The 25,915-nt window shown below is 34.4% G+C and overlaps 1 protein-coding gene across 1 annotated transcript in view; it reads left to right on the top strand.

Annotated features, from left to right (window-relative positions):
* Rasa1 (RAS p21 protein activator 1) overlaps nucleotides 1-25,915 on the top strand; it is a 77,630-nt gene that overhangs the window by 21,011 nt on the left and 30,704 nt on the right. Inside the window, exons 2-7 of the mRNA XM_028760215.1 lie at nucleotides 12,457-12,609; nucleotides 13,662-13,797; nucleotides 14,688-14,758; nucleotides 18,506-18,623; nucleotides 21,098-21,129; nucleotides 25,242-25,294. Of these exons, the coding sequence (XP_028616048.1) occupies nucleotides 12,457-12,609; nucleotides 13,662-13,797; nucleotides 14,688-14,758; nucleotides 18,506-18,623; nucleotides 21,098-21,129; nucleotides 25,242-25,294 (563 nt within the window). The remainder of the gene's footprint in view (nucleotides 1-12,456; nucleotides 12,610-13,661; nucleotides 13,798-14,687; nucleotides 14,759-18,505; nucleotides 18,624-21,097; nucleotides 21,130-25,241; nucleotides 25,295-25,915) is intronic.

The raw sequence follows: 25,915 nt of genomic DNA, 5'->3' as shown, positions 1-25,915 counted from the left end.
ATGTACATGCTGGTAATGGAACCTGAACAGCCAGTACTCTTAACTGGAGTTGTCTTCCCTACCCTTGTTTTGGTGTCTAGTGGTTTTTAAATATTTTCTTAGAATTTCTATGTCCTTTTTACTTATCTATATATTTGAAGGTTTTCTACCTTTTGTTAGACCACTCAGTATATTAATTTAGTCATAGTTTTTAAAAAGTTTTTAGCTGGATATGCAGAAACCCTGCCATGCCTTATTTTGATACTTGCACAGTCTTTTCAAACTGTATTTTGTTTCTTTTTGGATGCAAATAGTGGGTGTGACATATTGGATGAAAGGACCATTTTTAAATAGGCCATTAGTAATGAATTGGCAGAAGTGGTCTGTGTCCTATGAGTCTGAGTATTGATCCTATGTTGTTATCAGTGTTATCTGCTGCCATCTCTGTTTTAATTGGGACAGAGTAACTATAAGGAGTTGGAGTTCATGGGGAAGTTGGAGGTAGTTGAAACTGTGTTTTTCACCTACTTAAGGTTAGGTTTTGGTAAGTTATATTTCCCTGAAGGGAGGCTTTGTTAGAAGAAGGCAGGCTTTGGCTTTATTTTCCTCCCTTTCCCCACTACACGTATAAGGAGATTTTTCTCCAGTTTTTACTGTGGTCATTTAATGAAGAATTTCATAAGCTGTTCCACTTAAGGTTACATTTACACCCGCACCCTCCTTGTAAATTATTTATGTGTTTCCAGATGTTCGAGCACATAAAATGTAAGTAGAATGAAATATTTACTTAAAATAGTTTTAAAGCAATTCTCTGGTATGTGTATGTGTGTGTACATGTACATACATATAAATATATAGTTTCATCATTTATTAAAGGCAAAGGAAACATGCACAGTATTGAGGATGATGTACTTATCTTTAGATAAAGAGTTAAAGCGTGGCCACATACTGTGATAATCAGTGCTGAGAAATCAATTCACATAAATATGTAGGTCAAAATGGCAATATATTTGGGCCATTTTAGAAATAATTTGAAATCTTAATCTTGAGCCAAAAGTCATTCGGTATTTTTCAAAATAAATTGAATTCAACAAGTCAAACAAGATTGCTTTTTTCTTTTGAAGAAAGGATCTTACTGTGTAGCTCTGGCTTCTCCTAGGACCAAGTTTGGCCTTGACCTCACAGAGATTTGTCTGCCTCGCCTACTGAGGGATGGGACTAAAAGTGTGTACCACAATACCCAGCTCAAAGAGAGCTGGAACATGGCCCCCTTGTTCTATTACATCATCACCAGCTTTCTGTTTTCCAACTCCTTCCCTGCCTAAGCTTGGCTGTCCTGGAACTTGTCTGTAAACTGACCTTGAGCTCAGAGAGCTGCATGCCTCCACCTTTTTCAATCAAAGATGTGTACCACCATGCCTGGACCTAAGATTTTCATGGCCACTGTTTCTCAATATCTGGATCAAAAGCCTGTTTCTTCTAGCATCAAGATCTGGATCAGGTTGTGCTTTCCATTTCTGGAGTGTAGTTCCTTGTTCAGTTGCAAAAGCATAAACAATAAATTTAGAATGATGGGCGCTTGTCTTGAGGTTACCACTCCCTTAATCTGATTATCTTCTTGAACAACAGATTCATTTCCATTCTATTTCTTGGTGCCCCTTTATTCTTTGAGCCATACATTTTGTTCTTTTTCTTTGGAAGCTTGCTAGGCTTGATCAAAATGTTCCTCATGAGACTGAACCAGAGAACAAAGTCTCTGCTGGGCTTTTTGAGACTTTCTTTGTCAGTACAATTAATATAAATCTCTTTACCTTAGCCTTAGGCAGACTCTTCAGACCAGGGCACAAAGGAGCCACATTCTTCATCAGAATATCACAAAAACAGTCTCTATGCCACATGCTGTAATTCTCCTTCAGTGAAACCTCTTAGGCCAGGTCTGCACAGTTCAAATCATCCTCAACACCAAAATGTGCTATATTTTTAAAAGATGGCCTATTAAGCCCCACTTAAAACATTCCACTGCTTTCCAGAGGCCCAGAGACCACATTCCTCCAAACAAAAGCATGGTCAGGCTTATCACAGCAATAGTCTAGTCCTGGTACCAACTTCTGTCTTAGGGTTTCCATTGCTGTGAAGAGACACCATGACCAAGGCAACTCTTACAAAGGACAGCTTTTAACTGAGGTTAGTTTACAGGTTCAGAGGTTGCATCCATTATCATCATGGTGGGAAGTGTGGTCAAATCCAGCCATGCATGGCACTGGAGGACCTGAGGGTTCTATATCTTGATCTGAAGGCTGGTAGGAGAAGAATGTTTTATGGGCAGCTAGGAGGAGGGTCTCAAGCCCACCCTCACAGTGACACACTTTCTCCAATAAGCGCATATCCAAAAAGGCCATACCTCCTCCTAATAGTGGCATTCCTGGGGACAAGCATATTGGAATTCCCCACAAAATTAAAAGTTCTAATATGATACTACATTCAAAATATGTGCAATTTTTTATACAGGGTATGATTTCTCCTTTCATAAAATAATGTTATTTATTCTTTGAACATTTTATACAACACAAAGACACGCTGTTTTAAGCATGATGAAGATGTTAGGAAAAAGGCAATAGTCTGTTGTTTTTTGTAATCCAACCTAGTTGGGTTTTTGTAAAAAAAGATTTTTATGTGTGTAGTAAAACTACTGCAATTGGTTTTGTTTATTTAGTTCTATGTATATTTTGCCTGCATGTATATGTGTTCCATAAGTACTTTTGATGTCCATGGGGGTTAGCGGAGGGTTTGAATCCCTTGGAACTGTTTGCTCCATTGTAGGTGCTAGGAATTGAAGCCAGGTCCTTGGAAAGAACAGCCCTTAAGAGCTGAGTCATCTCTATAGATCCCAAATACTGCAGTTATTAACAGAAAGTCTTGAGTCAGTGGTGTCAAAGGCAACATTCATTAGTATTGAATACCAAAATAGCAGGCTGATCACAGTATACCTTGGTTTTCAGAACCAAGGCTGCAGTGAGGTTGAGCCATGAAGTATAGAGGGTGGGGTCACTGCCACAAAGAGCTGAAGTTCATTATGTAGATTATCTTTAGTTAATTTTTGGTATGTGTTCAGAAGCTCTCACCTGTAGTTATATAACCACATTCATAAAAGGCTAGTATCTACAGTTTAATAGACTTAGAACTAGAAGAAATCTTGGAGATAAAACCCTGTGACTGGGTCTTAGGGACTTGAACTTGTAGACCTGTCTATATGGAGTCTCTAGAGATTCATCAGTAACAGTTAACATTTCTCTACCCAAGAATTGGTTCCCAAGAGAGTTTTTGCTTTTGATTGCCTTTTCAGTTGAGTTGTGATTTTTTTTTTTCATATTTGCCAGGGTCTCAAGTTCTAAGGCTATAGGAGAGTTATGGATTTTTCACTTTACTCAGTTGATGATTTGTCAAAAAGGTGCATTCTTGTCTTTGAATTTCTATACATTCCATATAGGAGCGTGGAAGTATTTTTAAAAAGTTTGAATTTTTTTTTTATTTTATTTTTTTTTAATTTTTCTTTTACAATAGTGTCTTGCCATGTTTCCCTAGATGGGCTAGTACTCATTATGTATTCTTCTGCCATGGTCTGCTGGGTGGTAGGGTTACACTCATATGCCATCAGGCCCCATATACTTCTTAATACATAGGTGGGTTTATGTAAATTAGTGCACCTTCTAACAGTATGATTAAAAAACAATTTACATGTACAAACATAATAGTAGAAACAAAAATGGGTAGACAAGATAGTGAAGTAAGTGGTTTTGTACAAAATAGCAAAGATGACCTTAGATTGGTAACTTTTAATCATTCTGAGTAATAAACGTTCAACTGTTGAATTGATTTTTGTGTTTTTACCTGTGTTTATTTGACAGTGAACACTGTTTTGTTTTGGTATTGATGTATTTAAAAAAAAAACTAGATATTTTCTTAGAACAGAACAGTTTTGAACAAATACAGTGAATTGTATGTAGCAAGTCAGTATGTCATCTATCTTATGAGCTTGCAGTAACATTTAACCACTGTACTGTGATATTTAGTGGAAGAAATTGGTAATGTTTGACCTTTTAGACAGATACATAACTTAGGACCTTCTGCATTTCTGTTATGTGCTATTGGAAATCCAACATGGATATTAGTATAATATTCTCTTTAGAGTGTTGAATTTACTAAAGTGCTTTCTTGCTTTGATTCTGCTTTTCCTAAATTTTCATGTTTAGTGATTCTTTGCACAGTACAGTTTCAGACCTATCAGAATAATACTCAACTTTTCAACAGAAGCTCTAAAAGCTAGAAGAGCCTGGACATATATCTTGTAACCTCTGAAAAAAACTACGGATGTGAATGTAGACAACTATACCCAGCAAAACTCTCAGTCACCATAGATGGAGGAAGCAAGGTATTTCAAGACAAATCCAAATTGAAACAGTATCTATCCATAAATCCAGCCCTACAGAAAATACTAGAAGGAAAACTCTAACCCAAGGAGGAAAACTACATGAAAGAAACATAAGAAATTAGGTAGTTCTGTACCAGGAAAAACAAGGGAAGCACAAACACACACACTCACACACACATTCACACACTAACACCACCAACATCAAAATAACAAGAAGAAATCACTGGTCATTAATATCTCTCAACATCAGTGGAGTCAATTCCTCAATAAAAAGACACAGGCTAACAAAATGTATTCAAAAATAGGATTAATTAGTCTGCTGCATGTAAGAAACATACCTCAGCAATAAAGATAGACATTATCTCAGAGTAAAGGGCCCAGAGAAAGTTTTCCAAGCAAACGTACCCAAGAAGCAAGCTGAGGTAGCCATTCTAATAGCTAATAAGATAGACTTTGAACCAAAATTAATCAAAAGAGACAGGAAAGGACACTTCATACTCATCGAAGGAAAAAAATCTACCAAGATGATAACCCAATTCTGAACATTGTTGCCCCAAATATAAGGGCACTCAAATTTGTAAAAGAAATATTGCTAAGTTAAAATCACACATTGAATCCTATACATTAATAGTGAGAGACTTCAATACCCCACTTTTACCAATTGACAAGTCATCCAGACAAAAACTAAACAGAGACATAATGAAACTAACAGAGATTATAAATCAAATGGACCTAACAGACATCTGTAGAATATTTCATCCAAACACAAAAGAATAAACCTTCTTTCCAGTATCTCATGGATCCTTCTCAAAAATTAACCATATAGTCAAAGCAAGCCTCAACAGATACAAGAATTGAAATAACAACTTGTATCCTATCAGACTACCATGAATTAAAGCTGGATGTCACCACCAACAGAAACACCAGAAAGCCTACATACTCAATGGAAAGGGAATAACTCTTTACACAATGAATGATCTGTAGGTCAGGGAAGAAAGATAGATGAATGAATGAATGAATGAATGACTGTAGAATTCAATGAAAATGAAGGTGCAACATACCCAAATTCATGGGACACAGTGAAAGCAGTGTAAAGAGGAAAGTTCATAGAATGAAGTGTTTCCATAAAGAAATTAGTTCTCATACCAGCAATTTAAAAGTACATCTGAAAGCTCTAGAAAGGAAAACAAAACAAAACAAAACAAACAAACAAAAAAACCCAAACTAGCTAGCACACCAAAGAGGAGTAAAAGGCAGGAAGGAGATAATCAACATCAGGGCTGAAATCAGTCACTTAGCAAGAAAGAAACAATACCAAAAAAAAAAATCAATGAAACTAATAGGTAATTCTTTTGAGAAAATCAACAAGATAGACAAATCTGTAGCCAAACTAACTAAAAGACAGATAGTACCCAAATTAACAAAACCAAAAATGAAAAGGGAGACAACAACAGACAACAAGGAAATTCAAACAATCATTAGGTTTTACTTCAAAAGCCTGTACTCTACAAAATTGGAATATCTTAACTCAGTGGATGATTTTCTAGACAGATGCCACTTACCAAAGTTGAATCAAGATCAGGTAAACTATTTAAACAGCCCTATAACCCCTAAAGAAAAGAAGCAATCATCAAAAATTCCCCAACTGAATAAAGCCCTGGGCCAGATGGTTTTACTGCAGTATTCTACCAGACTTTCAAAGACGAGCTCATTAATATCAATACTTCTCAAATTGTTCTACAAAATAAAAAAAGAAGGAACACTGCCAAACTCATTCTAATGAGGTCTCAGTTGCCTTGATTCCCAAACCACAGAAAGACTCCAAAAAAAAAAAAAAACTTCAGACTGATTTCTATTATGAACATTGATAGAAAAATACTCAATAAAATACTCACAAACCAAATCCAGAAACACATCAAGATGTGTCTACCATGATCGAGTAGCTTCATCCCAGGGATGTAGGGATGGCTCATTATGTCAAAATCCATTAACATAATCTACCATTTAAATAAATTGAAAGAATAAAAACCACATGATCATCTCATTAGATGCTGAAAAAGCCTTTGACAAAAATCCAACACCCCTTCATGTTAAAAGTATTAAAGAGATCAGAGATACAAGACATATACCTAAACATAATCTAAACAATATATAGCAAGCCAATAGTCAACATCAAACTAAATGGAGAGAAACTTAAAGCAATTCCACTAAAATCAGGGGCAAGACAGTGTTGCTCACTTTCTTCTTATCTAGTCAATAGAGTACTGGAAGTTCTAGCCAGAGCAATAAGAAAACTAAAGGAGATAAAGGGATGCATATTGGAAAGGAAGACGTCAAAGTATTGTTATTTGCAGATGATGTGATATTATACATAAATGACTTCAAAAATTCTACCAGAGAACTCCTACAGCTGATGAACATCTTTAGTATAGTGGCTGGATACAAAATTAACTCAAAGTAATCAGTAACTCACCTCTTATAAATGATAACTAGCTAAGAAAGAAATTAGGGAAACAATACCCTTTATAATAGCTACAAATAATATAAAATAATCTTTGTATAACCTGAACCAAACAAGTGAAAGATCTATTTGACGAGAACTTCATGTCTCTGAAGAAACTAAAGAAGATATCAGAAGATAGCAAGATCTTCCATGCTTATGAATAGGTAGGATTACCATAGTGAAAATGGCTATCTTACCAAAAGCAGTCTACCGATTCAATGCAATCCACATCAAAATTCTAACACAATTTTTCATAGACCTTCTAAGTGCAATTCTCAACTTCATATGGAAAAACAAAAAACCCAGAATAGTTAGAAATCCTGAAGAATAAAAGAACTTCAAGAGGAATCACCATCCCTGAACTCAAGCTGTACTACAGAGCAATAGTGATTAAATACTGCATGGTAATTGTACAGAAAGCATATATGTTGCTCAATGGAATTGAATTGAAATTGAAATTGAAATCCAGAAGTAGACCTACACACCTATGGAAACTTGATTTTTTTCTTTTTTTCTTTTCTTTTTTTTTTTAATTAAGAAGCTCAAACCAGAGGATAGGGAAAAGAAAACATCTTCAACAAATGGTGCTTCTGTTGTAACCTGGATGTCTACATGTAGAAGAATGCAAATAGATCCATCATACTCACACTGTACAAAACTCATGTCCAAAGGGATCAAGGACCTCAACATAAAACTGGATATACTAAATCTCATAGAAGAGAAAGTGGGGAATACCCTTGAAGTCACTGGTACAGGAGACAATTCCTGAACAGAACTCTAATGGCTCAGGCTCTAAGATCAACAATTGATAAATGGGACCTCATGAAACTGCAAAACATCTGTTAAGACAAAGGACATTGTCAGTAGGACAAAACAGTAGCCTACAGATTGGGAAAGGATCTTCACCAACATTATATATGACAGAAATTCTAAGGATCTCATGAAGTTAGACACCAGCAACCCAAATAACCCAATTAAAAAATAGAGTACAAAACTAAACAGAGTTTTCAACAGGATTATCAGGCTGCGAAGCGCATTAAGAAATGATCAGTATCTTTAGTCATCAGAGGAATGCAAATCAAGACAACTCTCAGATTTCATCTTACACTGGTCAGAATCACTAAAATAAAAATAACCAGTGATAGCACATGCTGTCAAGGATGTGGAGAAAAAGGAACTACTCCTCCGTTGCTGGTGGGGGTCCAAACTTGTACAACCACTTTGGAACTCAATTTAGTGTTTTTTCAGAGAACCGGGAATAGTTCTATGTCAAGACCAAGCTATACCACACTCCTGGGCATATACCCAAAAGATGTTTCACCATTTCACAAAAACACTGGATCAGCTATGTTCATAGCAGTTGTAATAGTCAGACTGGAAACAACCTAGATGTATGTCTATCACCTGAAGAATGGGTGAAATGTGGTACATCTACACAATGGAATACTATTTAGCTGTTAAAAACAAAGACAATGATGAGTTTTGCAGACAAATGGATGGAACTTGAGAATATCATGCTGAGTGAGATAACCCAGCCCCGAAAGGACATGCATGCTATGTGTGGATATTAGCTGTAAAATACAGGCTACTTATGCTACTTCCCCATACCTAAAGAAGCTAAACAAGAAGGAAGGCACAAGGGAAGATGTTTGAATTTCACTTAGAAGGGGGAATAACATAGTCATAGGAGGCAGGTGGAAGGAGGGAAATGGGTGGGAGAGCCAATCTGGAAGGCAGTTCAAGGGAGGTTATGGTCAGGTGTGGGGACGGACAGGAGAGATGGCCAGATGGGTTAAGAATGAATGGAAATCTACAACTGACTGGGGTAGTGAGGTGTGTGTGTGGGTATCTCCAGGATGTGACAGAGACCTGGGTAAGGAAGAAAACCAAGAATCAGTGGGGGTGTGGGGGGGGTAACTTTAGCTGTGACTCATAGCATTGTGGATATAGAATCTGAAGAGGCCACCTTCTGTAGCCATATAGGAACCCCAGTGGAACAATAGGGAAACCAACCCACCCACAAAATTTTCCACCCCAAATTTATTCTGTCTACAAGAAATACAGGGATAGTAGATGGAGCAGAAAGTCTAACCAGTAACTGGCCCAACTTGAGACTTGTCCCATGGGCATGCATCAGTCCCTGACACTATTAATGATACTCTGTTATGCCTGCAGACTAGAGTCTAGTTCTCTGAGTGGCTCTACCCAGAAGCTGACACCCACAGCCAAACAGTTGATGGAGCTTGGGGACTTTTATGGAAGAATAGGGGATTGGATTGCTGGCCCTAAAGAGGGTAGGAATTCCACAGGAAGAGCAACAGAGTCAACTAACCTAGGCCCTTGGGGCTCTCAAGAATTTGAACTACCAACCAGAGAACATACTCGGGCTGGACCTAAACCTCCCTGAACATATGTAGCAGATGTGCAGCTTGGTCTTCATGTGGATCCTGAACAACTGGAGTGGAGGGCTATCCCAAAAGCTATTGCCTGTATGTGGGATATGTTCTTCTAGCTGGGCTGCCTCATCTGGCCTCAGTGGGAGAGGATGTGCTTATTCCTGCAGAGGCTTAATGTGTCAGAGTTGGGGGATACCAATAGGGTCCCCACCCTCTCAGAGGAGGGGTGGATGTTCGGAGAGGATTTTGCCAGGAAGTGACTGGGAGGTAAGCAGTGAGTGGGATATAAAGTGAATAAAGAAATATTGGAAAGTTAGCAAAGATTTTCACCTTTGTTTCTTTAAGATAATGCCTTTCATACTCTGCTTTTATGATTTAATCTTGTTTTTAGCAACTTTGTTCTAATAAATCTTGAAAATGTCAACTCTGCATTTGAATCTGCTCCTATCTGTTTATTTGGCATTTATGGAATTTAATTTTGTTGTTGTTGTTGTTACTCTCATTCTTGTTAATCTCTTTGGGGATTTTTTTTTTTATTTTATTTTGTTTTCTTTCCTGCTTTCTTTTTTGGACTCCCCATGTTTTAGTTTCGTTTTTATTCTTGTGATAAAACACCATGAGCAAGACAATTTATCGAAGAGTTTATTTGGACTTATGGTTGGAGAGGGTAAGAATCTAAGATAGTGGAAGAAAGGCCTGATGACACAAGCAGGAAGCTGAGGTCTTACATATTGACCCTTTAAGTTTCACTCAGTGAGAAGAAACTGGGCGTGGCTAGAGTTGTTAAACTCTGAAACCCAGTAACATACCTGGTCCAGAAAGGCCCCACTTCCTGAACCTCCCCAAACAGTGCTGCCAGTTGGGAACGAGGTATCTCAAAAAGCTACTTGGCAAGATCCTATTAAATTATCATATCACGTGTATGAAGATTATGTACTACCCATAATTGATGGGTTTTTTATATTTTCTTATTTGATTTTGTTCTTTATTAACCATATTTTTAAGGTAATCTAGCTTTTTAAAATGTGCCTAATTTCTTCTTAATCTCATTAGCTCTTAATTTTATGAATTTGATTACTCATTTTTAAATGTTTGGATTTTTGTATGCTCCCATTTCATCTTTGTATTTTTTGTTTTCTGTTTTTTTGATTTATTTTTATATTTAATGATTTCATTTTCTGAATTTTTTCTTGTGGTGCTGAGAGTTGAACCCATGGCCTTGGACATCTAGGTAATTGTTCTGTCACTGAGCTACATCCTGACCTCAAATAACTGTTATTTAAAAATCTGTCTGTAAGGTACTAACTGGGAAGTGGTAAGGAGATAGGGGCTGGTGTGTGAATTGGATTGGTCTTAATAATGATAAGTAATGATAAAGATATAGCAGAGAGGAAAAAAGATCTAGAAAGGTTAAGCCAGGCCTATAGACCCTGAAACTCTGGGAACTAAGTCAGGATTATTTCAAGGTCATAGCCTACCTGGACTACAGAGTGAGTTCCAGACCAACCCAAATGATTTAGCCATATCCTTGAGAGTGATGGGGTGAGGCATGAGGCGATTTTCATTATTATTATATTCAGTTTGTCTGGTTTGAATTGTTCAGATTGAAAGATCCAGTAGCTGATTTGTCTATAAAATTGATGGAGGAGTTAGGAATGATTTAACTTAAGTACTGTTAATCATAACAGTGGACAGATATGGCAAGTACGTGGCCTAGGTCATATGAGTTTCACCTTTTCATGTTTATTTTGGAAATCCTAAGCAAAACACTGTTCTTTTTAGTTCCCTATTGTTGAAATGATGGAACTTATATTGTTTGAGCTGACCTTGAACTTGCTCTTAGCCAAGTAGGATCTTGATCCTCCTGCCTTGACCTCCCAAATACTGAGTTTACATGCATGAAACACCATGTCTGGCTTTAAAATTTCCCTGTGAGAAAAAGGTTTTCCTTTTGAGATTTTTTTTAAATGAGAAAAAAGTAGGTTAATGTCCATATGTAGTACAGTTTAAAAGAAGAACATAATGTATATTGTTGTAGATATTTAAATGACTTTATAGAAGTATACTTTATAGGATCTCAAAGCAGGCTACTGTTTTGATAAGCAGAAGCAGAATGATGCATTTTTATTGAAAGTATGTGTGTTCAAACAGTATTTGTGATACTAACAAGCATTGTTTTGCCTAAGAGGAAGACTGGAACCCTTCACAGTGGCCTTTAAATTGTACTTTCTTTGTTTTATGGGATTTACCATTTGAACAAATTAAGTAATTTTAGAAGAGACAGATTTGAAAAGTATTTCAAAAGTTAAAAAAAACTTTTGAAGTAATATGATCAGCTACACAAACATGTGATTCAGGTAACAAGGTCCCCTGGCAGCTGAATTTCTACACACAAAAAAAAACAACTGTGTTTCCTCTGTAAGAACAGTTGAGCTTAAATATATGGTCATGAAGTAAGTTGTCATAGAACACAGGGTGGTGATCAGCTCTTTGTTGAGACAGGAAATTCGAATAGCAGTCTTTTAAAATAGTTACTCTTTTCCTGTCAGGGTAGTAAGACTAAAATAAAATGTTATTTTTTATAAAGTTTGAAGTACTTTGTTATGTAAGGTGGATTTCTTAATATATAAGAGTTGTAAATTATTTCTAATTTCTCATCTTGCTCTTATGTTCCAAGAAAAGATTTAATGTAAAAAAACATTTCTGTTTTGAGCAAAGATAAGTAAACCTGGAGCAATGTTCATCAATTCATACAGTGACATTTTTATTTGTAAAACAGATTTAAATACTCAATGAATTATTGATTTTAGGGCATTTGAGAGGAGGTAAATAATGAAGTTACGATTGAATTGTTCAGACCAAACAAATGTTTAAATTGCATGTGGGTGTTTAAAACTTGGAGTGTTGTGTGTTCTACAGACTTGAGGTCTGTTAAGACTGTAATACTTGGAGTGTTCAGTCTGCACAGAAATTTTATGATAGCAACTATAGCATCTATAGTCATAGGGTAGCTCTAACACATGGACTCAGTAGAAGACTCAAATATTTTAACTTAATTAAAATATTTTATTAAATTTTAATTTTATTTTAATTAAAATTAAATTTTAATTAAATTATTTTAAATTTATATTTTGTGTTTTTTTCCCTAGGTGGTATCATGGAAAACTTGATAGAACTATAGCAGAAGAACGCCTCAGGCAGGCTGGGAAATCTGGAAGCTATCTTATAAGAGAGAGTGATCGGAGGCCGGGGTCCTTTGTACTTTCATTTCTTAGCCAGACAAATGTTGTCAATCATTTTAGGTAAGTCTTCATTTCTAGTTTAAGGTATTTAATATAATACTTCAGTATTTAATCTGATACATACTTAAAAATATATTCACTTTTACAAAAATGAATGACTTTGGTATAATAAACTTGATTTCAATTAAATTATTTAATTAGGGATTTAGAGTAAATATTCTTGAAATGTTTAAGGTTTTTGTTTAAAGGTAGTAATATTGGTTTTTACAATGACAGTTTTCGAATATATGTATAGTTAAAGAATATATTACTACAGATACGTTTTGAAAAAGGTAAAAACTAAAATGGAAGATGTGTAGATTGAGACTGTAGAGTAACAGAAAATACTGTATGGAAGTTGAGGTTGTCCTTAGTTTTTTTTTTTAGCCTCATTATCTTGAAATTCTATACATGTTCACTTCTGTGAGATAAATAAACAGGTATGTACAATTTCAAGTAAGGCATCATATCTATATATAAATATATTTACAGATATTACTATATTCTGTTTAATTTACAGATATTACTATATTTTATTTTTATGGAAGATAATAAAACATAAATCATCTGTAGCCAGTATTAACTGATAAAATGTTTTTGTGTCTTTGACTTAAGTTTTAGAATAAGTTTTAAGATTACTGTCATTCTTATGATAAATTCACATATATAATTTCACAGCAGAATATTTGATCATAATTGTTATGTAATACTTTTATTATAGTTGACATAAATTTCAAGAGATTTGTAAGCTACTAGTCAAGTCTTTATACAATTATTGAGTCTTAAAAATAGAAAGATCGATATCTGAGGGTAGATTTTCAAATATTTGGTTCAGTAACATAATTGAGGCTTGTAAATATGTCATATCAAATTCATAAATATTTAAAAATAATACTTAATTTCTAGTGATATAAGTAATTTTTTTCGAAATACAGAAATGCATGTTAATGGAAAGGAGTATGAAATTGACCACATTCAAAGAAAGAGAATACAAAAGACTGGCTTTTAAGATCCTTTCCAAACTATGTTTTTTGTTTTGTTTTTGTTCGTTTGTTTTGTTTCCTTTACTATAGGATTATTGCTATGTGTGGTGATTACTACATTGGTGGAAGGCGTTTTTCTTCACTCTCAGACTTAATAGGTTATTACAGTCACGTGTCTTGTTTACTTAAAGGAGAAAAATTACTCTATCCAGTTGCACCACCAGAGGTAAGTAAAACTTGAATTGATATATCACAACTTTTATTTTACAAAATCAGGTGGATTTTAATCTTATCAAATTTCTTACATCTATTATAGTTCAAAAATATTTGTTTTAATTCTAGTTATGCTAGAACAAAAATGATAGTTTCCTTCATAACTAATTTTTGTATTTAAGTAATATTATTAAAGATAATTTTATGTGATAATAGCATATAATAATTGCTAGTGAAGTTAAAATGTCTTAAATCATAAAATGTAGATTAATTTTTGTGTTCTGTGTAGTTTATTTAAGGATTGTTTAGATTACCTGAAGAAAATATGTTATACTTGTGTAGTAATTTTTGTAAAAATATCAAGCCAGACCAGTAAACATTTTTAGGTTTTGTGTAGATGCTCAGTAAAGATTACAGTGACCCTATGGAGTTTATAATATGCAGTTGTATTGACTTTAAGCTTTGTATGAATTAATCTTTTTTGACTTGGATAGAGAGACAATCTTCTTTTGTGTGCATGAGTGTATGTACATGTGTGTAGCTGTGTATACAGACTTGCATGTGTGTCAAGGAAGGGATGCATGTGTGCATTTATTACTGGTGGCTAGAAGTTGACAACAAATATTGCTCTTGATTGCGCTCTACTTGATTACTTGAAGCAAAGTCCCTGGATGAAACTAGAGCTTTTTAATATGGTTAGTTCGTCTTGATAGTTTGCCTCAGATACCCCTGTTCCTTCCTCCTAAATGCTGGCATTACAGGCAGCTCCTATATTTGTCACAACTTTTACATGGGTTCTGTGAATCCAGTTTGGGTTTTCAGGCTAGTGGGACAGGAGATTTAGCTATGGAGACATGAAGCCTCTCCCCAGTTCCTAACTATGATTACTTTTAATGGTTTCAGCCAGTAGAAGATAGAAGGCGTGTACGAGCCATTCTACCCTACACAAAAGTACCAGACACCGATGAAATAAGGTATTTTATACTGTTTCTTATGTATTCACATTTGAAAGAGCTAGACAGTGAAGATTCATTGCTCTTAAACTAGGAAAGGTTTAGAATTTGAGGGAATATTATAGGTATATAAAGTTGATTTTAATACTCGATCTGTTGTGTTCCTGTGGGATGGCTTATCTAGTCCCAAGGTTTGAATCAGTGTGGTCACAGTGAAAATTACAAGAGAAAAAAATAGATTAAAAAAACATTTTTTGAGAAAGTAGAGATTTCTTTCATAATTTGTGTTTCCATTATCAATCATCATCACCTATATCACCTATCAATCATCCATGTATCCATCCATTTATCTACCTATCTAATCTACCTACGTTCGTTCTGTCTGTCTGTCTGTCTGTCTGTCTGCTTGTCTACCTATCTTATGGTTTTTATTCCCCATTACATTTATGCCTCAGGTATAAATCATGCTGAAATAATTTTCTTAATTTTGCATAATGAGTGAATAATTTTAAATTTCAAGAATATTGTATAACCATGGAACATAATTTTTGTATGTAATTTGACAGTAAGTTATTTATAAAACTTGATAATCTAATTTCTCTTTTAAAAAAGCTATTTGATCATTCAATAGAACCCTTGTTTCTTAACTATAAAATGTTTGGCTGTTTCTGAATATTTATTGATTATATAGTTTCTCTTTGAAATAATTGCAAATTATAATACTAAAACAGTTTTGTGGACTAAAAGCTTTGTAAATTAGTATTAGAAAACAAAGATACAGTTCAAATTTCAAGTAAGTAATTCAAGTAATTTCAGTTCAAATGAATTTACAGTTCATTTTTATATAATTATTGTCAAGCTAATGCCTTCTCACTTAATTCTTATTGACACAGTTTTATTTGTAAATTAATGTGGGAAAATGAATAAAATCAACAAAAAGTAAGAAAGTTATATGAAAGAGGTTAGTAGTATTAAAGTGTAAGTTTTAGATAATTTGTCTGATCACCCACGGCAGCAGTCTCAAAGTTGATTTCATCCAATTGTTGATCTGAGAATCATTTAGATAGTCCATATATTATCTAAGTTTCTCTAGAGAAGGTTTAAGAATTGGGACAGATTCAGGAGACTCATTTCTGTAATTTCTTAAGTACGGAGGCCTGTGGAGACCATGGAAGTTAAGAGTACATCCCAATCTGAGGACAGAAGATAAGAGTCAGCTCAGGATACAGTGAGGCCAGGAGGATAAGGAGAGGGAACACTGGTCTTACTTTTTATTCTGTTCAGACAGTTAGTGGACTGGATGATAACTACTCTATGGAGGAAACCAAGCTACGCTGGCATAATGTATGAATTCAAATGCTGACTCATGTAGAAGAGCCCAGAAGTCATGTTTTATACAGAAACCTTGACATCCTGTTAGCTTGACACATAAAATTAATCACCAGAGTCCTTGAGATTGAAATTGTTTTTCATTGTGACTTCACAATAGTAACACTAAAGTCTTAGATATTAAAAACTTCAGGTGCTTTAACGTCCACAGCAATAACACTAAAGTGTTGAATATTCTGGGTAAATGAAAATAGCTTCATTTGACATCTGAATAAGCAAGCAAAACATGTTGTGTTCTTATCTTTGACTGCATGTCTAGAACTTCTTGTAGTAAACAAGATCAAACACTTCCATATAGGTATAATGGTATGTGGTTGTTATCTTAGTAGCTGAGAAAGTGGTTCTAGAAAGATTTATTTGGTTAAATGATAAAATCTGCTTCCATTTACCTAGGCAGATCTTGGGTATTATTAAGGAGGACTTTAGAATTGGGATGACATTAATCTGTGGCTTTTTAAATACAGAGTGTTTTATAAAAGTTTTCCTTTGTATAAGCTTTGTTTTCTGAAATTTGAGAAAAATAAAGGTAGACTAATTTAGACAAAAACCAAAGCATTCAAATGTGTGAGAGAAGGATTTATTTAATAGAACTAAAGTTTATAAGTATTGAGACCATACCAGAAAAATATTGGAAAACATGAAAATATATATCATGGTCAGTGGCAGCATCCAACCAGAAGAATTTAGAGTCATTCTTTTAAGCCTGAAAGAAAAACTGCAAGGAATTCTTGATGATTTTACACACAACTGAAGTCCCCTTGATGGTGTAGAGCTTGAAAACATCCAGACAGTAAAGAGGAAAACTTAAGTTGTGTATGTCCTTCTACTTTGAACTATATAGCAGGAAAAAAAGCATAAATGCCTTCTAACACATGTGTGGGTGCTATTTTTAGGCAAAGAATGCTGTACTCATTGAACAATAGGCATTTGAAGGAAATAAATAAGATATGATTATAAATGCTAATAATATTAATAGCTACATAATAAAATCAAGTGTGATTATCTAAAGTAAACTTCTTGAATTTACTTTATCTCTCTGTCTCTTTATTTTGTTATTTATTTACATTTCAAATGTTGTCCTCCCCCCCGCCCCACAAACTCCCTATCCTGTCACCTCTCCTCCCTGCTTCTATGAGGGAGCTCACCCACCCAGCCACCCACTCCCGCCTCACCTCCCTAGCATTCCCCTACGCTGGGGTATCAAGCCTCCATAGGACCAAGGGCCTCCCCTCTCACTGATGTCAGATAAGGCCATCCTCTGCTACATATGCAGCTGGAGCCATAGGTTCCTCCATGTATACTCTTTGGTTGGTGGTTTAGTCCCTGAGTGGTCTGGGGGGTTCCAGGTAGTTGATATAGTTGTTCTTCCATAGGGTTACAATTCTCTTCAGTTCCTTCAGTCCTTTTTCTAACTTCCATTGGGGTCCCTGGGCTCAGTCCAGTGGTTGGCTGCAAGCATCAGCATCTGTATTGGTCAGGCCCTGGCAGAGCCTCTCAGCTATACCAGGCTCCTGTCAGCAAACGCTTCATGGCATCAGCAATAGTATCTGGGTTTGGTGTCTGCAGATGGGATGGATCCAGAGGTGGGGCAGTCTCTAGATGGCTTTTCCATCAGTCTCTGCTCCACTCTTTGTCCCTGTATTTTCTTTGGACAGGAGCAATTCTGTCTTAATATTCTTGAGATGGGTGGGTGGCCCCATCCCTCAACTGGGGGCCATGCCTAACCTCTGGATATGGTCTCTACAGGTTCTCTCCACTTTATTGGGTATTTCGTCTAATGTCATCCCTGTTGGGTCCTGGGAGCCTCTTGCTTTCCTGACATCTGGGACTTGGCTAGTGGCTACCCCTAGTTCCCCACACCCCACTGTTACACACCTCCATTCAATTCTGACCCTTTGCATTTCTCCCTGTCTCCTCCCACCCCTAATCTTGCCTGCCTTTTTCCTCCTCTCTCCCAGGTTTCTCCCTTCCTCTAGCACTCATGATTATTTTGTTCCCCCTTCTAAGTAGGATATATTTTTATATCTATATCTATATATCTTAACTCTATATTGATATTTTATTACATTTGTCATACATATAAAAACATTGAAACTCGGAAACTTTAAAACTCAGTTTTCTTGGAACTACTTATAATACATATGTAATTGTTTACTATTTAAAGGAATTTTAATTTGAGTCTAATATAGCAAAGTAGATAGTAGATAGAGGAATTCTAATTTGAATCTAATCCAGCAAAGCAGACTCCCTTACAAAACCTATAATTAAATTGTACATTCAATCAAATTAGGATTCAGATTATTAACTGTATTCAGTTTCACAAAAAAAGGACTACTTAAATGTACATTCTTAAGATATTAATGTCATTTTCTATTTTAGTTTCTTAAAAGGAGATATGTTCATTGTTCACAATGAGTTAGAAGATGGATGGATGTGGGTTACGAATCTAAGAACAGATGAGCAAGGCCTTATTGTTGAAGATCTCGTGGAAGAGGTGGTAAGTTTCATTTGTTCTTCTAAATTTCAGATTCTAAGTTCTTTTTTGTTTGTTTGTTTTGTTTTGCTTTTTGTTTTTTTTGTTTTTCGAGACAGGGTTTCTCTGTGTAGCCCTGGCTGTCCTGGAACTCACTCTGTAGACCAGGCTGGCCTCGAACTCAGAAATCTGCCTGCCTCTGCCTCCCAAGTGCTGGGATTAAAGGCGTGCGCCGCCACCGCCCGGCCCTAAGTTCTTTATAAAAGTTTAGAAGTCTGTTTTCTGGGTCATTAGACAGAAACAAATTACTTGTATGAAATGCTTAAATTCACAAATGCAAAGAAATTTTAAGATGTATTTGGTGTTAATAAATGATAATTTATAAAGAAATAAAAAGTATGTTAGTATGCTGTAATATATATCTGCCTTTGAAGAAAGTACTTCTGTATTTCTGAACTACACTATCACTTGTACTTATTTTGATAATTTTTTGTGCTTTCCTTCATTAGGTATATTTGACTCAGAATTTTAAGTAGTTATATGTTTGGTATAACTTCTCAAGTATTATATAATTCTAGTAATCTTACAAAATTTTAATTACATTACTCATCTATAACCCCAAAGTTCTACAATTTGAATATTCTCCTTATTTTCTTTGCTATCTTATTATACATTATTATTTATCTTAGTACATAATGTAAATCACCAATATATTTTTAGGTGCAAATTAGCACTCAGGCAGTGTTCATGCTTTACAGACAATATTCAACACCACCAAAATGTATTAAACATTATAATTTTGGAATTTACATTTCCCTTTTAGATATGTGTGGTAGGATAGAATGGCTTTCTGTGATTTTTTTGTTTTTATGGAACCCCAGAACTGTGCCCTGTGTGGAAGTTTGTAATTTGTTTTGCTCCTGATTGTTTTATTTGCTTATTCTGGCACCTAGATCTTGATTGACATGCATTAAAACATACTTAGCAAAGTTGGAAGGAGTTATGGAAATTATATGTGATATATTTTGTATTCATAGTCACAAACATGCTGCTAGATCTAGGATTATAACTTCCAATTCTTTAAATAGCATTCAGAATTCTACACTGGAAGAGGAATACAGACAGGAACATTCAGACTCAAGAATTTTATTGTCTATGTTAGTTTTCCTATAAATTTTTAGATTTTGTTTGTTAGACTTCCTTTTACCTATTATTCATTTGAATTTGAATTCATTGAATGTTTGATTTTAGTTTGACTAAATACTTAATGAGGACCTAATTAAGAAAAATTTTTGTATAGTTAATATATTTGCTTTTTTTTCATTATCTATTCATTGAAAACTCAGTATAAACTGTTAGGATTCGAATTTAACATATACTCAGTGAAAACTATGAATTTATACTGGGTTTGGGGTAGTGATGATGTTAATAAAAAATGGCTTAGATTTTTAAGATGGTTATTTATTGTGGGATGAGTAATATTAATGTTAGAATAGCTTTAAAACCTGGAGTACAGCTGGGCATGGTGGCATACACCTTTAATCCCAGCACTGGGGAGGCAGAGGCAGGTGAATCTCTGTAAGTTGAAGTCAGCCAGATCTACAGAGTGAGTTCCAGGGTAGACAGGTACATAGGGAGACTTGGTCTCAAAAACAAAACAAAACAAAACAAAACAAAACAAAACAAAACAAAACAGAATAAAAACAACAAACAAAACAACAAACAAAACAACAAACCCTGGAGTACAGACTAGATAAGGTTAAGTTTAAAATATGGCAAAAAAAAAAAAAAAAAAAAAAAAGAGTAATCGTGTTGTATTCTACAGAAAAGGAAGTGCCCACTTTTTAGGGTCAAAATGTTTCACTGTGAGGAGGTAGCATTTTAGGTAGTTTACCTCAATAGTTTGCTTTTTTAAAATAGGTGGGTAGCAATGAGGTGAAAGGACATCTTGATAGCAACAATCACAACAGAAGGTTAACTAGAGTAGGAAGGAGTGTGAGGTTGATTAGCAAATGAGTAGTTAGGTGTGACACCTAGAGAGTGAGTGGGATGAGGCAGGAAATGCATACTTGAGCGTTTGAGGCCTGTGGTTAAGGGCATTGGCTGTAAAAAGAGAAATTTGTAGGCAAAGGAGAGGGTAATAAAGGGTTGGCTTCAAAATTCTGTGTTCATTTGATTAATTTCCTCTTAAGTTCACATCTACAATGAAAACTACTGAATTGAGAGAGGTTGGAGTAGGGGAGAGCAGTAATTATCCTGTAGTTAGGCTACTTTACTAGTTTATAAAGAGAAGGCAGGGTCTGATTTAAACTAGTAACATGGGGAGGTGAGAAAAGAAGAGATTTATAGCCTGCAATTCTTGAATAGAAACATATTCTCATATACATGTACTATGAAAAAGATGGAGAAAGATTTGAAAATATGATTCTTTGGAATTTTCATGAAATTATTATTGGGATTTAAATTTATAAAATGCTGCCTTAATGTCTTTCCTTTAGGGCCGGGAAGAAGATCCACACGAAGGCAAAATGTGAGTTTTTATTAATTATAAAAAGGAAAAAATAATATAAACTTATAAATTAGAAAAATAGTCAACAAACTTAATGACTTTTAGATTTACTTTTAAAAAAAATTTGGTTCAGATAACTGATATATAAATACTTCTTGAGGCTCTAGTACTAAATTTTTTTTAGTAAGAATTTTAAGCAAACATTGGCCTATACTTATATACAAATCTCATATCACCAAACGAAAAGACTTTATGGTAAATGTTATGTTTGAATCATAATGATCTCATATTTCTCTTCATTTCTTACTGATTATAATATTTCTTTTTTTGTGGTCACATCATTAATAAACTTTTAAATTCAGTTTTTACCATGAATATGTGAGATAAGTCAAAATTTTTGTATAAGCAAGCAAGGTCCTTTTAAATAATCTTTTTATGTGTATGAGATTCCTTTTAAAATCTTAAGCCTTTAATCCTGTTCTGTTTATATTATTTCAGTAGAATATATACCTGTTATTTTTTCAGTTCATTTTTCCCCTAACCAAGCTGTCAGCATTTATAAATTTAAAGCTTGCCTGAGTATTCTATATTCAGTTCTCTTAGTTTCCTGTCTTAATAGAATATGTTATATCTTTTTTAAAAAAACATTTTTTGATTTTTTTTGTTTTGTTTTGTTATTGTTTTTTGTTTTTTAATTTTTGAGACAGGGTTTCTCTGTATAGCCCTGGCTGTCTTGGAATTCACTCTGTAGACCAGGCTGGCCTCGAACTCAGAGATCTGCCTGCCTCTGCCTCCCAAGTGCTGGGATTAAAGGTGTGCACCACCACTTTCCGGCTTATATGTTATATCTTAAGAGTATATTTTTATGTTACTTCATACAGATACAAGTGAGTTCATACTCTAACAGTACCTAGTTGGTTCTGCTTGAAGTCTTCTATCAGCAATTTCACGTGCTAGTTAATGCTTGAAGAACATCAGATTCATAACAAAAACAGATTGTATCACATATATATATATATATACATATATATATACATATATATATATATATATATATATGTATTTTATATATTTTTCCAAACACAATATATTTTATACACACACACACACACACACACAATGAATCTGAATTCAGTATTATGAAATCCTTCAGATTTTCAAGAGAAAGTGTATATATTCCATTGTATCTGTTTTAATAGTACAGATTTAAGATACCAATAAATATTTAAACTACGTTCATTTTCAATGACCAATGTAAGATTTCACTGGGAAGTCATATTAATACATGTTAGTCTTTTGTTTTTCTGAACTTTGTATTTATGTGGTATTTAGCATAAGTTAAATTTGTGTTGATTTATTTTATGTACCTGCCTAGTGTCTTAAGTATTTAAAGTAGAAACTGTGGTAGTTCTATATTATATAACTCCTTGTCAGAGATCACAGGGATTAAAAATAATTTATTTCCCTCTTGTCAGAAGACAGTAGCCTGAGTAGTAGCAAATGGTAATTGACATTCATTGCTTAATATTACAGATTTTGAGAAGTAAAAAACTAGAAAGTTTTTGTGTGCCTTAAGGTGACTTCTCTGTTTAGTAAACGTGTGATAGAATGTGAATTTATGGGACAGGTGAAATAGCTAAGCAGGTAGAAACATTTACTACCAGATCTGATGACCTAAATTTAATCCACAGGACCCAACAAGTTATCCTCTGACCTCCATGTGCATATCATAATGTCTCCCCTCTCTCTCCCCCCCCCCCCCCCCCTCCCTCCCTCTCTCTCCCTCTCTCTCTCCCTCCCTCCCTCCACCCCCCCCATTCACACACACAGACTAAATGAATGTGAAGTCAGTATTTTGAAATTCAGATTTTCAAGAGAAAGTGTATATTCCCTTGTATCTGTTTTAATAGTACAGACTTAAGATGCCTAGTCTCTTAAGTATTTAAAGTAGAAACTATCGCAATGAAGTATCCTAATTCTCTAAGTGTCCTTAGCCACAGTGGATCCCTTTGTGATTAAATAGCTGCCTTGACAGTTTCTCTGACCTCCATTTCTGTGTGAGCATTAAGTTCTAGTAAATCTTTTCTTCTAAAATATTTATTGAATGTGTCCCTTCTTTTCAGTCTTAAATAATTTGATTATAGTCATTCTTCTTAGTGTCTGATACAACAGTTACCTTCTGCTGGGCCCTCCAAGTCGTTAATCTCCTCACACTCTCTGTTCCAAAACTTAGAATGGTTTGTCTAACATACCTATCAGAAAGTACCACTTTCTCAACTAAAATCCCCAACTGATTCTTTACCAACTTTTATTTGGGTGATCTGTGATGTACATGGTTCTTGTGACTTTTATTGTCTTATCATTTCACTCTTCTCTTTGTAAGCCTTTCAAATGCATAACTTTTTTTTTAAATGATTTTATTAACCTGTTTCCCAGACTGGGATTACCCTAAGTTGTTTATGTATTTATTTATGTAATTTAGTAAACTTCAAGTTCTGTGAATGTCTATGTTATTTAACCTTACATATGCTGAAGACTTGGTACATTTCTCCATTATTCCCCAAATGCCCTAACACATACCCATCACTGTACTTACTGTATTTTTACATGGTTTTTAGTTGTTCACTTTGTGTTGTTTGTTTTTTGTTTTGTTTTTCCTCTAACCAGAATCTGGACTTCTCAAGAGAAAGTACTTACTCTGTTACCTTGAGTACAAACCATGTAATTAAATTATATACATTTTATATAAGAATAACTCTGGGAAATAATATTACCCCTTTGCCTCAAGGCTATTTTCTTAATGCTCAGAATTTCTTAATGTAAAAAAATAGTATTCACCTTTGTTTCTTTTTTAAACTGTACTCTTTGAGTTTTTTATTTTTACTTGGTAGAAAACTGTAGGATTTTAGTCTTGCCATCTAGCTAAGTATTCTACAATGTGGAAATCCACTCTAAAATGTGTAGTAAATGGTAATGTAACTTCCTTGAATATAGTATGTAGCCCCATACATTTTAAAGCGTTCTGGAGTGTATACTTCATTTGCTCTTCATTATTCACATCTATTCTGAGAATATCAGGAAATCTGAGTTAGTATATTAACGATTACTTTTTCATATACTTGAAAATTAAGTTGTATTTTAACTTTCCCTAGTAATAGAGTGGCTAATTTGAAGCAGAATGAATGACCTCTAAGCCTGTAGTATTGTCTCTTAGAGTACTTAGGCTTTTAGTCTTGTAGTGTATGTACTTTACAGCTGGCAGTTAACTCATTGCTACAAATTACTGTAGACCTTGAGAAGACAGAACAGTGGTAGAGAAGTGTTCTGAGATTACCCGCAAGAGACACCGAGATTTAATGTAAATAAGAGGAAAACTGTTGGACCTTGGCTTTTAGTTTTTGAGACAATATCTCACTGTATGGTCCTGACTGCCCTGGATCTGATTGGTTGGCCTCAGAGCACTGTGATATGCCTGCTTTTCTGCCTTACAGGTTCTGAACCTTAACTTACCTGATCCTTAAGTATTTTTTTAACATGTTATTTTATGAAAAGGTAAATATTAGATACTTTGAATTTCATCATGCTATATTTCCAGTTATTTATAATAATTTCTAAATGCAGATTATGAAATACTTTACCAGTCCAGTTTGATAGACTATTAGCTCAGAATTAAAAATAGTTCTTTCCTTTGCTATGTACTTGCTCTTGTATTTACATTTTAATTTTACTGGGCGAGATCTTATGTTAAATGAAAATTATTTTTGAAGGAAACATGAGAAAACACTTGGCGGGTTTTGCCTTGTATAATTTTCTCTATCCCATTCTCCCAAGCCATTCAAGGAAAACTGGAGCTATGATACAGCATGTAACAGTTACTACTAGAAATAAAACCATTACTCTTAATAATACTGTAATTAAAATGGAAATTGTAGTGTATACTTGACAGTTCCTCTGTTTCTGTACTTTGTTTAAATAAGGCACAGTAAGTTTGCAAAACACAATAGAAATGTAACAAATGAAACTATGGTCACTTCCATTACATTTGTTTTATCAGCTTGGTTACCTTTGAATATATGAAAGCTGCAGCATATGTGAACTTTTAATTTAAATGTCTAATTTGTTCTCCTTTTAAGATGGTTCCATGGGAAGATTTCCAAACAAGAAGCTTATAATTTATTAATGACAGGTACCTTTGTATTCTTTAATATCTTTATTAAGTATAAAATTGAAACAACTATTTCACATGTACTATAGTTTTCTTTAGCATTTGATAATACATGCGTATTGTTAGTTCTTTCCAATGCTAGGCAATGGGAGTTGGTATTTTTCTGTATTTGTTTTTAGTTGAAATGTACATGTACTCTATAAGCTCTTGTGGAGTATATTTTTCTTTTTTTCTATCCTCTGTCCATGTTTCCTTCCCCATATTTTACACCTAACAATCTTGTGATATACTTTTTTATGTGTAGTAGGTCTGTCCTACATATAATACACTTAGAAGAACATATAACACACTTTTTAATGTTTAGACAGGGTTTCTCTGTTTAACAACCCTGGCTGTCCTGGAGCTTGCTTTATATACCAGGCTGGTTTTGAACTCAGAGATCTACTTGCCTCTGCTTCCAAGTGTTGGATTAAAGGCATGTGTCAGTATACATTCTTGTATGCTTGGTGGAATTACATAATTGAAGCTTATTTGAAATTTAATTTTCAATTACTATGATTGTTACAAGGAAATGTAAATTAAATTTACTTATGTGTTCATAATTTAAAGCAGGGGTTCTCAACCTGTGAGTTTTGACCCCTT

Source organism: Grammomys surdaster, unplaced genomic scaffold (assembly GCF_004785775.1).
Source record: "Grammomys surdaster isolate TR1022 unplaced genomic scaffold, NIH_TR_1.0 126391, whole genome shotgun sequence".
NCBI classification, from domain to species: Eukaryota; Metazoa; Chordata; class Mammalia; order Rodentia; family Muridae; genus Grammomys; species Grammomys surdaster.
The sequence above is the reverse complement of the archived record's forward strand: the minus strand, read 5'-3'. Positions and strand labels throughout refer to the sequence as shown.